Genomic DNA, 14,957 nt, shown 5'->3' with positions numbered 1-14,957 from the left:
AGAATAATAAAGGATGTACCCAAACTAAGGTGATTAGGAAGGACTTCTTTAAAGAGGCAACCTTTAAATTCAATCTATTCTCAAAACAGAAGTCAGAAGGAGTTTCTGAAAACCAAATTCGTACCACGTCTCTCCTGCACAGAGCCCTTCAATTGCTCTCCACGTCACTGGCAAAGCCCAGAGGCCCTGGAACGGTCCACAGTTCTTCATGATTTGGTCCTCAAATACTTCCCTGACCTCCTCTCTTATTACTTCCTATAGCACTTGTTGCGTTGCATGTGTGTTCAGTTCGGGTTCCAACTTTGTGACCCCAGGGACTGTAGCCCATCAGCTTCCTCTGTCCATGTAATTCTCTAGGCAAGAATACTGCAATCAGTTGCCATGCCCTCCTCCAGGGCATCTTCCTGACCCAGGGATTGAACCCATGTCTCTCGTCTCCTACATTGCAGGGGGATTTTTTACCATTGAGCCACTGGGGAAGCGCGTTCCTACAGCACTTATTACCTGCTAAATATTATAAAGGTTGTATTTATTACATTTATCATCTTTCCCTCCTTGCCAGAACTAAAGCTCCACTAGAGAATGACCTTTTGTTTTCTTCATTTCATATCCCAAATGCCTCTACAACAGGGCATGACCGCTAATCAAAATTCATTAATTTCTGTTCAATGGACATAAAATTATTTTATTAGTATTTAAATTTAACAAAAATAAAACATGTTACCACATACACTGCTATATTAACATTTAAATACAACACAGGAAGGATTACAAAATATGAAACGCCAACAAAAACCAGGTCAGACTGATTTAAGGTGGGGAGTGTCCTGCCTGCGCATGAGCTCGTTCCAGTCTGGAACACAGGAGGAGAGTGCTACCCGCACTTCTGCTGCACCACTGAATCCATTCCCTTCCTTTGTTTTTAACTGGGTTAAGACCGAAAATCCCAGTTCACACAAACTAGTTGTTGTGAATGGTAATAGTAGCAGGATGCTCTTTCGACTTAGCAAAGGAAAATCTTCCTTTATCTTAATCCAAAATGCTGATAAACTTAATGCTTCATAATCATTCTTCAATGTGATTGAAGAACTGAGCTGCAATAATTCATTCTCTTCTTCAGGCACCAGGGTCTAACTCAGTTATTGATTCTGGGTTTTGAAAAGCAAATGGATCTTTTACCCAACAATTTTGTCTTAGTGTTTCGAATTTCTCTTCTGGGAAGAAATGGTTAAAGGTTTGAAAGAGAGACGTGAGATGCAACAGTATCTCTAGTTTTATTTCCTCCAAAATGTTCTCATTAATAACATTCTCTTCGATGTGCTGCAAAAATCTTGGAAACATGTAGTAGCTAGGACGCTTGCTTTTCAGTCTCGCTTGCCACAATAATAATGTCTTTCGGAATCCTTGGATCCATTCCATCTGTTGGAATACATCATTGTTTCTCCCCTGTAGTTTTAAACTGAGTTCATTAAGGATGCCAAAAATATCTGTTAAATATGCCAGTTTCATTACCCAAATATTATCCTCAAAAATAGTTGCCAAATGAGATCTCTTTTCAGTGAGAAAAACATGGATCTCATTCCTGAGTTCATAAACCCTGCTTAATATTTTCCCTTGAGATAACCAGCGGACTTTGGTATGATACAGTAAGTGGGTACAGTTAGCTCCAATCTCTGAACAGAAGGTTTCAAGCAGTCGGCTGTTGAGTGAGCTTCCTTTAATAAAATTAACAACTTTCACTGCATTTTTCAATACTTCCATGAGATTCTGTAGGATCTCTCTGGACACTAACACGTCACGATGTATAAAACAGTGATTCCACGTGGCACTAGTCACCTCGAGCAACTTTTTAATTACTCTGCTCTGTTTCCCAGTTACATTTGCTGTTCCGTCACTTGTGATTCCTTTGCAGTTTTTCCAGTCTAAGTTATAGTGACCAACAATGCACTTTTCCAATTCTGTGAAAATATCTAATTCACTCAGGCATGAGGTTAAGTTTAAACAACACAAAAAATCCTCCATGAAGTCACCTTGCCACGTGTATCTCACATAGACTAAAAGTGCTGTGCAGCTTCCAGTATCAGTGCTTTCATCAAACTGAACTGCAAAGTCTATTCCTGACTGTAATCGAGCAGTAAGCGTGGCCTCTAAATGCTCGGCAATTGTACAAATTCGAAGAGCTATCGTGTTATCGTTAGGAATAGTTTTTAATTTATCTGCAGATTTATCATCAAAAATTGTACGCACTATATCCAAGCATGCTGGAAGAATAATTTTTTCTGCAGCTGTGTAAGCCATTTTCTCTTTTGCCACCCGATATGCAACTAAGTACGATGACAATAAGGCTTTCTCACTGACAGCAGAATAGCTAAGAAATGGTGTTGGTGACTTTACGTCTTTTTTCTTCCTTTGAAAATATTCAAGAGGCTTATCAGTAAGTTCAGCATGCTGTGTTTCTAAGTGCCTTTTTAATTTGGAAGGTTTTAAGCTTTCATTTGCAAGAATATTATTACAAATAACACACTGAGGTCTGTCACTTTCAAAGGGTTTTTCACATTTGATAAAACCATATTTTAAATAATCTTCATTATAACGTCTTACACTAACTTTTTTCTTTTTGAAATCTGGTTCAAATGCAGTTGATGTTTGCAGATTAGAGTCAATATTTTTCTCATAATTGTCACTGGTCACACTTCCAGATCCAGAGGCAGAACTTGAGCATGCTTTTGCGTATTTTGCTTTATTATTCCTCTTTCTTTTAAAAAAGAAACGATCCATTTTAAAAGCAATTTTGAATGTTACAATTGCCACTAACTCAAATATATATGTATATGTGCGTATACATATTTATAGCCTAGATAACATCTTTCCAAAACATTCAATTTGCAACTGAATCTCAGTTGAACATCTCAGACTTTATATCCAGTTGCAAGTTATAATATACAACTAGACTGCATATCAGCCGTTTTGTTTATCAATGAACAAATAACTGAAAAATCGTTTCTTAAGCAATCAATGGACACTATATTCATCATATCCCCTCCATCAAATATCTTTTCACATATTGAAACTGACCTTAGCATTCCCTGCAAGGTGCACGATTCTGGCAAAGGATTTATGCAAAGCACTCTGATATTTCAAATTTTATTTTGTTTTTAAAAATGTTCATCATGACTCACAAATTGATTTCATGACCTACCAAATGGGTCCCACACATAACATGAAAAATACTGATACAGAGACATTTTCTTCTGTTGTGTTGGTAGCTTGACTACGTCTGCTTGATGATCAAAAAAACTAGCTGATCTGCTAAACTGCTGGCTGACACTGGAACTTCCTTGAAGTGGTGGGTATATATCTCAGATTTTTATTCCTGATACTTTCTGATGGGAAGCATATTTTTTAAGATGGCAAATTATGCTTTGATCTAGTAAGGTTCCAATGAGGTTTTCCATGGCTAGGTCAACTATACAGTTGGAGCTGGTGATATATCTTTAGAGCTTTCTTGGAATGCATCCTTGACCTGGGAATAAGACCAGAAATATGACATTAAGCATTACAAGACAGAGCAGTACTATTCCCAGCTATAGTGATCTTTAAAAAATCCAAGGTCATGGATGTTGAAGCAAAAAGCTGTAGATCTCCTCACCACCATGTTATACAGGTTTAGGCCCATTTCTAAAAGGCATACTACTTCAACCAAGACTGGGAGAGAGAAAAAATGATGTTAAGACCTGGTTGGTCAGTACCAGGAGATGCAGAGTACACTGCCAAAGCTGAACACAGCAGACCATGGAGGAGCACAGCTCATCCACCAAGTGTTTTTCCTTAGCTCACTTTGAGTGTGCCCATTTTGAAAGTACTTACTGCACTGCTTTCTTGAACTTGGGATATTTGGGTCTTATCAACATAATACAGCACTTCCTTACAAACCTCTCCATTAAGTAATGCCACTTTGTGTGTGGGGGAGTGGGGGTCGGGGTGAGAATGGAATGGAAGAACGGTAAAGTCTTCCATCTGTGCTCAGTCACCTCTGACTCTTTGCAATCCCAGGACTGTAGCCTGCCAGGTTCCTCTGTCCATGGCATTTTCCAGGCAAGAACACTGGAGTGGGTTGCCATTTCCTCTTCCAGGGGATCTTCCGAACCCAGGGTTTGAACCTAGGTCTTCTGAATTGGCAGGTGGATTCTTTACTACTGAGCCATCAGGGAAGCTGACAGATGATCTGAATGCCATCAATTTTCATCAGTCCGTCACCACTATATTTATTCCGGTCTAATCTTTTAATAACAACGCCAGATTTAAAGAGGCATCATGTTTTGACCTTGAAACAAGAAAGATGCTGCCAGAGGGAGAAGGCCTTGGTGAGGGTATTCTATAAGACTTCATTAAATTGTATTTAACAGTAAACTTGAAGGGGACTTATAGTATGTCATGGATAATACGTTTTTTTTTTAAATGTAATAAACTTGGCAACTTTAGGTTCACAGCAAAACTGAGCAAAAGGTAGAGATTTTTTCCCACATAGCCCTGCCCCCACATATGCAGTCTTCCCCATTACCAACATCCCCCACCAGAGTGGTACGTGTTACAGGTGACAAAGCCACACCAACACATCGCCATCACCCAAAGTCCATCACTTACACTAAGGCTCACTCTTGGGGTCGTACATCCTATACAAATGAATAACGGCATGTATCCACCATATGGCATCAGAGAGAGTATTTCACTGCCCTAAAACCCTGTGCCTCTATTTATCCTTCCCTTCCTTCCTACCCCCACTGATCTCTGGTAGTCACTGATTTTTTTAACCAGCTCAGCTTCACAATTTTGCTTTTTCCAGGATGCCATACTGTTGGAATTACATGTATATAGACTTCTCAGGTTGGCTTCTTTCACTTGGTCATATGCATTTAAAGGTCCTCCATGTAGTTTCATGACTTGATAGCTCATGTCTTCTTAGCACTGAAAAATATTTGCTTGGTTCTAAGTTTATTTATACATTCACCTACTGAAAGACAACTTAGTTGCTCCCAATTTTTGGCAATTGTAAATAAAGCTGCTATAAACATGGGCTGCCAGTTTTTGTGTGTACAAAAGTTTTCCACTCCTTTGGGTAAACACTAAGGAACCTGACTGCTGCACTGTTTGTAAACATGCATTTTTAACAAGGATGCTCATTTTTAACAAGCCAGCCACTGGAAAAGACCCTGATGCTGGGAAAGATTGAGGGCAGGAGGAGAAGAGGGCAGGAGAGGATGAGATGGTTGGATGGCATCACTGACTCAATGGACATGAGTTGAGCAAACTCAGAGAGATACTGAAGGACAGGGAAGCCTGGTGTGCTACAGTCCATGGGGTCACAAAGAGTCAGACATGACTTAGCAACCAATGGGAGAGAGAATTCAGGGTCTGGTAGATGCTTCTGATTTAATCTTCCTTAGATGTTTCCCCAAAGATGACATGTTCAAAATATCTTACCCTCCTCTGAGAAAGAGGCAAAGCTTTTCTTTGTACGTCTTCCGTCCTGTCTGCCAAGGTAGTTAGCAGGAGTAATGAGTTTCTGGCAGATGCCTCCCAGATGGAGGCAAAGTATGGTGGAAAGCATCACCATATTAAACTGGAACTAAACTGTTGGAAAAGCAACTCCATCTGGATCTCTTTGATAAAGAAGAAGAGCAATAATGCTCTTTAATCGGCTGTGCATCTAGTTTAGCCATTCTTTAGAAGAGACTTTCAAGAGTTAAGGTAACCAAATACTTGTAGCTGAAAGCATCTTATATACCAAGGTGTATTAATAGAGGCATGGGATACAGTTTCAAGTTAGTGACTTTCCACTAATGAATCTTTTTATCTACCTGTTCCTAGAACAGTGTTTGTCACATGGTAGGTTCTCAATAAATGCATTTGAAAGATTAAATGAGAGAATGAATGACACCTATAGTAAACTGTACCACGGACATTCTATTTTTATTAGTCAGTGAAAAATAAGTTACCAAACTATATTTGAACAATTTGGTGATATGTAAGACATAGATTAGTGAGACATTTAAAATTGGATCCACAGTATTATATTTCAAAATAAATTGCTTATAAAAACATAAATGTAAACTATATTTAGATTTTTCTTATAAAGCCAAACACATAAATCTACCTGAAAATAAAGACTTAAAAAACTCATCTCTCATTTATATTATTATGGGTATGAGTAATTCTTTTTTTTTTTTTTTTTTGAGTAATTCTTTTAGGACAAAAACAATTGTCTTTAAATCATTCTGTTCTTTTTTATTTTTACTATTTTCATTTGGACCCAATCCTCTTTGAAAGTGAAAGTGTTAGTAGCTCAGTCCTGTCCAACTCTTTGCGACTCTCAAGGACTATAGCCCACCAGGCTCCTCTGTCCATGGAATTCTCCAGGCAAGAATTCTGGAGTGAGCTGTCATTCCCTCCTCCAGGGGATCTTCCCGACCCAGGCATCAAACCTGGGTCTCCTGCTTTGCAAGCGGATTCTTTACTGTCTGAGCCACCAGGGAAGCCTCAAAGAGATTATAGAATGACATACGCTTCAGTCGACTCCATGGACTGCAGCCTGCCTGCTAGGCTCCTCTGTCCATGGGATTCTCCAGGCATGAATACTGGAGTGAAGTGCCAAGCCCTCCTCCAGAGGATCTTCCCTACCCAGTGATCAAACCCACTTCCTCTTGCATCTGCAGGAGGGTTCTTTACTACTAGTGCCACCTGGGAAGCCTCTTTAGGAGTCCATTCGGCTGTGCTTCAGAGCAACAATGTATGTTGTTGTATTCAAAAAGTATTCTTAAAGGGCTTACCCGCTTTCTTCAGACAATTCACCTACAGTAATAGTAGACATGGTGTATTAGTGTACAGACCTGAAAAATGTGAGGAAGAAAGCATGTGGAAGTCCTTTTTTAACTGAAAGAGGATACAAGGGAATAACTAAATGGGAGTCTGAAGTAGAAAATGTTGCAAGCTTGACAGAAGGTATGAAATAACTGTCTACAAAAGTGCTGTGAGTGGACTGGGAGAATGTTCTAAGGTTTTAAGCAGGTCTGCATGATTGCCTTACGTGCTTAACACAATGATCATTATTATGATGCCTGACAGGTGTGGTCTTTAATTACCTACCATGAATTTTTACCTCTTAGACATACTTCCATAGAGCTCTAGTACTATCTTCTAAAAATATAGCTCTGATCAGTTTCCTCATAATTCAAAAACCTCTACTGGCTATGAACCAGTGCAATCTCTTCAGGATAATGTAATTTAAACTGGTATCTCCACACAATCCTACACTTCAAGCTCTAAGACTGCCATGAGTTCTTGAAATACCTCCCGCATTTTCACACTTGTGTTTTCATTCTGGCTGGTATTCCCTGTGCCTGGACTACTTCTCTTGCTTTAAGTCATTTAAAATCCTATTTATTCTTTATGATTAAGCTCAAATGCCACAGCATTTATCCATTCAACTAACATGTAAGGATTTACAATGTGCCAGGCGCTGGGAATACAAAGCAAGAAAATGGATAGTGGGTATATTCATACAAAGGAACACACCTGTTCAGATGTTAACAATGAATGAGCTAGAGTTACACAACACTGTCAAATCTTACATTAAGAAAGCTGCCAAAGGATATACACATTTCTGACTGTGAAAACTATGCAAAACAGCACTACGCATGTAATTAAAAAATAAAACATAAAGATACTTTAAAGGGGAGGGGCCTTGGTCAAGAAAGAACAGAATGGAATTGGATGGAGCAGACAAGGGCTTCAAATATATGTATTGGTTCTAGTTTTATTTCTACTTTGTGTCAGCCAAAAAATATTCTATTTTTAAAAGGGATGGCTAAGGCGTGATTCTTTCCTGAAGGCACTGCCTGCTTGTCTCATAACCAATAATTTAAAATTACCTTCTACCTCTGATATTCTCCTTTGTTTCTTGTATTGTTATCGTGCACTCATTAGTTAATTATGCCTTAAGAGGAGGACTTTGCAGGTATGAGCTTTAACTAGATTAGAATGTAATCCTCTTCCCAGGAGACTCCCGTTTCCCCCAGATCTCAAGGGAGCTAACTAGGTCTACGAACCCCAGCCTGACCCCTTCAGCCGACCAGAGAGCATCCGCCCCCGGATCCAGGATCGCAGCTCCCTACCTCCGGTGGACGTCCATCCGTCCTCTGGGCAAAACCGAAACATGCCTCCCACCAACGAACCCTGCAATGTCTCCCTTCAGACGAATCCGGACCACTCCCACCAGAGCTCGCTTTTCTTCCTTCTTACCTCCAGCCCAGAGCCGCAAGCCTCCCGCCTAACCTGCCGAGCGCCAGTGTACCTCGCCCCCCATTCCCTACTCAACACCACTTCCGGCCTCGCCTCCGCACCCATAGAAACCCATCCCACCTGCAACCGGAAGAAGGCCGGCTCGGTCCTCTGCGCACGCGCGAAGCCAGGAGGCGGCCCTGCTCTCGCGGTTGTCTCGCGGTGTTTCCTTTTCTCGCGCGAGGTATTTGAAGGCTCTGGCGGTAACCGAGCTGTCGGCTGTTTGCGGCTGACTGACCGGAGTTGGGAGCGTCTGCTGAGACGCGGATGGTGGTCACTCTCTGGCTGTCGTCAAGCGCGGACGGCTTCGCCTCGATCCGGTCCGGCGCCATGGGAGCGGAGAAGAGGCTGGTACCAATCAAGCAGACCTTCCAGCTGGCCCAGCAGCCGCTCCGGAACCGAGATTGATGATGATTGATGATGTTGGTGACTGGTGATGCTGAACCGCCGCCTCTGGCCGGGCCGCCCCGCTCGGCCACACGCGAACACGCTAATTTTGTCAGTCTCTGTAAGAGAATTACAGAGATTCTTTTAAATTGCCGAGTCATCGGAAAAGACCCTGATGCTGGGAAAGATTGAAGGCAGGAGGAGAAGGGGACGACAGAGGATGAGATGGTTAGATGGCATCACCGACTCAGTGGACATGAGTTTGAGCAAACTCTGGGAGATGGTGATGGATAGGAAGGTCTGGCGTGCTGCAGTCCATGGGCTCGCACAGAGTCGGACAGGACTGAGCGGCTGAATAACAGCAACAGCTATCATTTACCTTGTTTACTTATTTAGGAAGACTTATTTTAATAATCATTTTAGGTTTGTGTCTCTAGGTTAGCAGTCCACCGATTTTTAACATAGATCTGCATTTCATCAAATAGATATAAAATGTATGCAAGTAAATATGTATATATTTTATTTCTGCCCTGTGAATGGTTTAACAGAACACGTTTTTAGGCACAAAATAAGTCAGTGCAAAGAAAAATTCATTTTGTTACCAGACAACTATTTTTCAGGTTGATAATACAGGTCTCCCCCACTTTTAAAAGTTTGCTTTAGGCCAGTTCACTTTTAGGAAAGACCTGTATTGTATTAGTGCCTGTTTTTTTGTTTTTTTTTTTTAATTGGAGGATAATTGCTTTATAATATAGTGTTGGTTTTTGCCATACATCAACATGAATCAGTGGTCGGTGCTCCCTCCCTCTTGAACCTCCTTCCGGTATCCCACACCCTCTTGCCCCTCTAGGTTGTCACAGAGCACCAGGGTTGATAGTTGAAGGAAATCTGGAAGGGTTTTCACCTTTACCAAAAAAAATAAGCAAAGAGCAACAAGAGTTGGTATGCTTAGCCTTCAGAGTCTTTCACGTGGAGCCTTTACAGGGGCAGATGACCTGCCAAGCTCCCCTCCCTGCAACTACACTGGGCACCTCAGGTTCGGGGCCCCATAGCTTGGGACTATCTCTTCGAGCATCTAGGCTGCATCTCCGTTTATTTCATGCATCAGCAAGTGTGTTCTAAAGTATCCCAAAAGCTTAGTGTGAAACCGGCTGTAATTTTAAGTGTTTTGATCAGGGTGAATGAAACGCCCAGTGTGTGAGTTGAATTTGCTTGGGTCCACTATTTCCATGCAGAGAGAAAAGATCTTGAAAGCTGCCAAAGTTAGTATTGCTTCTGTTGGTAACAAAGTGGTCTCCAAAGTTGGCCTCCAATGATCAGTGAACATCTAATTAACAAATAGATGGGCTTCCCTGGTGGCTCAGCGGTAAAAAATCCACCTGCATTGCAGGCAACGTGGGTTCGATCCCTGAGTCGGGAAGATCCCCTGGACAAGGGAATGGCTACCTGCTTCAGTATTGCCTGGAGAATTCCATGGACAGCAGAGCCTGGTGGACTACAGTCCATGGAGTTGCAAAGAGTCAGGCATGACTGAACAACTAACACACACATGTCTCTTTCTTAATGTATTCCCCCTCCTTCCTTCCCAGAGGAAACCACTATCCTGAATTGTCTGTTATTCATTACTTTGCTTTTCTTTAGAGTTTATTATAAGGCTACCCACTGTATCCCCCAGATATGCAATGTATCTTTGCTTTTTTTAACCTTATTATAAATGTAGCTATTTTGCATGTATTATTTTGTAATGAATTTTTTTCCATTTAACCCTTTCTAAGAATGATCCAGATTTATGCATGTTGCTATGCATACTCAATCACTCAGTTGTGTCTGACTCTTCATGCCCCCATGGACTGTAGCCCACCAGGCTCCTCTGTCCATGGGATTATCCTGGCAAGAATACTGGAGTGGGTTGCCATGCCCTCCTCCAGGGGATCTTGCCAACCCAGGGATCGAACCCACAGCTCCTGCATTTGGCAGGCAGATCCTTTACCATTGTGCTACCTGGGAAGCCCTTGTGTGTAATTATAGTCTTTTCCTTTTCACTACTATATAGTATTTTGCTTTAGAAAGACAATACACTCGAATTATCTGCTATGTTGTTTACTGTTATGAACTAAATGCTATCAGCATTCTCAAACACATACAAAAGTTTCCCTGGCTGATATTCCTAGAGGTGGTGTTATGAGCTGAATTGGGATTCTCCAAAATTCTTAATTGTGGCCCTGATTATCAACATCTCCAAGTATCTCAGGAATTGCCTGCATTTGGAGATAGAGTCTTTAAAGAGATAGTTAATTAAAATGAGACCTTTGGTGGGGAGTGCTCTAGTCTAGTCTGATGTTCTTTTAAGAAGACGAGATTGGAGAGCGGGGTTCAGGATGAGGGACACATGTACACCCATGGCTGATTCATGTCAATGTATGGCAAAAACCACTACAATATTGTAATTAGCCTCCAATTAAAATAAATTAATTTAAAAAAAGAAGATGAGATTGGCCATATAGAGAGACACTGGACATGTGCATTCAAAGAAGAAAGGCCAATGAATACACGGAAGAAGACATCTGCAATGCAAGAAGAGGAGGGGGGAAGAAACCAAACTGTGATTTTGGACTTCTGGCCTCCAAAATGAGGAAATACATCTTTTTTTTTTTTTAATAAATCGGTTTTTAAACCACCCAGTCTCTAGCATTTTTGTTACTGCTACCCTGGCAGATGAATACAACTAGAATTGCTAGATGGGATTATGCATAAGTTCAGTTTAATTAGTAATGCCAATATTATTTTAAAGTGCTTGGACCAACTTACAATCCTACTGGCGTGTGTGAGAATTCTTATTCTACATCCTTGCCCAAACCTGGTTTTGTCAGACTTGAGTTTCTCCAGTCTGTTGGGATAAGAGTGGAATGTTACTGTTGTGTTGATTGCACTATCCTGAAAACTAAGGAGAGTTGAATATCTTCATGTATTTTTTAAATTTCTATATCAATAAAATTTTTGTTATATATTTGTCCACCTTTCTGTTATGCTATTTGTTTTTTCCTTACTGATGGGTAGGAGTTAATTTTAATGAAAGTAAGATTTATTCTTTAATGCCCTGTCTTATGTCTTATTTAAGAAATTCTTCCTAACCTCCAGAGTAAAAGAATATATTCTTTTTTTCTGAATGTTTTTCATTTCAATCCTTAATGTACCTGGAATTGATTTTTCTTTTTAATGTTTGATTTGAGGTAGATGTATAGTTTCATTTTTCCCTGCACTAATAACAGTTGTCCTAGCCCTATTTATTGAATAGTCTTTGGCAGCTCTGACATACATCAAGTCTGCCTACAATGCAGTTTTCTTTCTGGCCTCTATTCTAATTATGATTTTTGTCTATCTTTAGACCATTATTCAGAAAACGAAGATCATGGCATCTGGTCCCATCACTTCATGGGAAATAGATGGGGAAACAGTGGAAATAGTGTCAGACTTTAGTTTTGGGGGCTCCAAAATCACTGCAGATGGTGACTGCAGCCATGAAATTAAAAGACGCTTACTCCTTGGTAGGAAAGTTATGACCAACCTAGATAGCATATTGAAAAACAGAGACATTACTTTGCCAACAAAGGTCCGTCTAGTCAAGGCTATGGTTTTTCCTGTGGTCATGTATGGATGTGAGAGTTGGACTGTGAAGAAAGCTGAGTGCCGAAGAATTGATGCTTTTGAACTGTGGTGTTGGAGATGACTCTTGAGAGTCCCTTGGACTGCAAGGAGATCCAACCAGTCCATTCTAAAGGAGATCAGCCCTGGGATTTCTTTGGAAGGAATGATGCTAAAGCTGAAACTCCAGTACTTTGGCCACCTAATGGGAAGAGCTGACTCATTGGAAAAGACTCTGATGCTGGGAGGGATTGGGGGCAGGAGGAGAAGGGGGCAACAGAGGATGAGATGGCTGGATGACATCACTGACTCGATGGATGTGAGTCTGAGTGAACTCTGGGAGTTTGTGATGGACAGGGAGGCCTGGTGTGCTGCAATTCATGGGGTAGCAAAGAGTCGGACACGATTGAGCGACTGAACTGAACTGAGACCATTATTATGTTGTCTTAATTATTAATACTACGTGCATTGGTGCTCAGTCATGTCTGACTCTTGCAACCCCATGGACTGTAGCTCACCAGGCTCCTCTGTCCATGGAATTTTCCAGGCAAGAATACTGGAGTGGGTTGCCATTTCCTCTTCCAGGGGATCTTCCTGACTCAAGGGTCTAACCTGCATCTCCTGCTGCTCCTGCATTGATCAGATCAGATCATATCAGTCGCTCAGTCCTGTCTGACTCTTTGTGACCCCATGAAGTGCAGCACGCCAGGCCTCCCTGTCCATCACAAACTCCCAGAGTTCACTCAGACTCACGTCAATCGAGTCAGTGATGCCATCCAGCCATCTCATCCTCTGTCGTCCCCTTCTCCTCTTGCCCCCAATCCCTCCCAGCATCAGAGTCTTTTCCAATGAGTTAACTCTTCGCATGAGGTGGCCCAAGTACTGGAGTTTCAGCTTTAGCATCATTCCTTCCAAAGAAATCCCAGGGCTGATCTCCTTTAGAATGGACTGGTTGGATCTTCTTGCAGATTCTTTACCACTGAACTACCTGGGAAGCCCCTTAATTATTATGGTTTTATAATAAATCTTAATATCTTATAGTAATTGGATTTATTGTTTATATTTATGTGTGTGTGTGTATATATTTGGGATTCTCTGGTAGTTCCATTGGTAAAGAATCTGCCTGCAGTGTGGGAGACCCAGGTTCAACCCCTAGGTTGGAAAGATCCCCTGGAGAAGGAAATGGCAATCCACTGCAGTATTCTTGCCTGAGAATCCCATGGACAGAGGTAGGCCATGGTAGGCCACAGCCCATGGGGTTGCAGTGGAGTGAAGTGGATCAGTCGTGTCCAACTCTTTGTGACCCCATGGACTATAGCCTACCAGGCTCCATCCATGGGATTTCCCGGGCAAGAATACTGGAGTGGGTTGCCATTTCCTTCTCCAGGGGATCTTCCAGACCCAGGGATTGAACCCCGGTCTCCCACATTGCAGGCAGACGCTTTACTGTCTGAGCCACCAGGGAAGCTATGGGGTTGCAGAGTAGAACACAACTGAGTAACACACACACAGTAAGTGGATTTTTTGTTTCAAATTATTTATATATATAACATAGTAAATAAATAAATATGTAATAAAATTGGCTTTCCTGATGGCTCAGATGGTAGAGAATCTGCCTGTAATGCAGGAGACCTGGATTTGATCCCTGTGTTGGGAAGATCCCCTGGAATAAGTGAGCGGTTACACATTCCAGTGTTCTTGCCTGGAGAATTCCATGGACGGGGAGACTGGCAAGGTATAGTCCGTGGGGCCACAAGGAGTCAGACACGACTGAGTGACTTTCGCTCTCTCACTCACCCATAATTAAATTATTTAACAACTGATATGTGTATGATCCTGAAGTTGTCAAATGTGGAGAATCAAGCTAGGTGTGTTTAAGCATAGGAAATGGTTTTTGCCCCAAAGACTTAAAAAAATTCTTTTCAAGGCAACCTAATGAACCTTTTAAAAAGCCATTTCTAATATGAGACCAGGGATTTGGGGGTATTATAGATGGAGTTTAGGTGAAAAAAGATGATCCATGGGTTGATCTGTCTTGAGGCTAATTAGGTGTATTAATTGTGTAGGTATCAGTGCCTTATTTTCTTAATATATATAGAATTATCACTTGTTAGCTAGTTCAATTGGGTTTTTAAGAAGGTATTTATTTATTTGGTTGTGCCAGGTCTTAGCTGTGGCATGCAGGATTTTTATTCGCGACATGTGAACTCTTGGTGGCAGCATGTGGAATCTAATTCCCTGACCAGTGATCGAACCCAGGCCCCCTGCACTGGAAGTGAGGCATCTCTGTCACTGAACCACCAGGGAAGTCCCTCAATTGGGTTTTTAATGACTCTTTTTTTTCATCTGTTTGTTTTCTTAGGATTTTGTACTTAGTTCAGAGCATTCCATATCTTCAACAAGGCCTAGTGATATATGAGGTAAACAAACATAAAGTTAATGGATTTGAAAGTCATGTTTATTTTTACTGTTATGAAAACTTTCAGAGAGAATAGTAAAATGAACCTAGTAAACCAGCACCTGGCTTTAACCACTATTAGTATTAGACCAGTTTTGTTTTTCTTCCTTCTCTCTTCCCACAGCCCAGACCA

At 41.3% G+C, this 14,957-nt stretch overlaps 1 protein-coding gene across 1 annotated transcript; it reads right to left on the bottom strand.

The window, feature by feature from the left end:
• Positions 1-669: 669 nt before the first annotated feature.
• On the bottom strand, positions 670-8,383 carry FAM200B (family with sequence similarity 200 member B). Its single transcript, XM_059887824.1, is given in 4 exon segments — positions 670-1,127; positions 1,129-3,523; positions 6,828-6,887; positions 8,299-8,383. Coding segments are annotated over 2 exon segments (1,977 nt in total). The 5' UTR covers positions 2,779-3,523; positions 6,828-6,887; positions 8,299-8,383; the 3' UTR covers positions 670-800.
• Between the last annotated feature and the right edge of the window lie 6,574 nt (positions 8,384-14,957).

The sequence above is a fragment of the Bos taurus genome, chromosome 6 (assembly GCF_002263795.3).
Source record: "Bos taurus isolate L1 Dominette 01449 registration number 42190680 breed Hereford chromosome 6, ARS-UCD2.0, whole genome shotgun sequence".
Taxonomy (NCBI): Eukaryota; Metazoa; Chordata; class Mammalia; order Artiodactyla; family Bovidae; genus Bos; species Bos taurus.
Note: the sequence above shows the minus strand (reverse complement) of the source record. Positions and strands in the feature narration are given on the sequence as shown.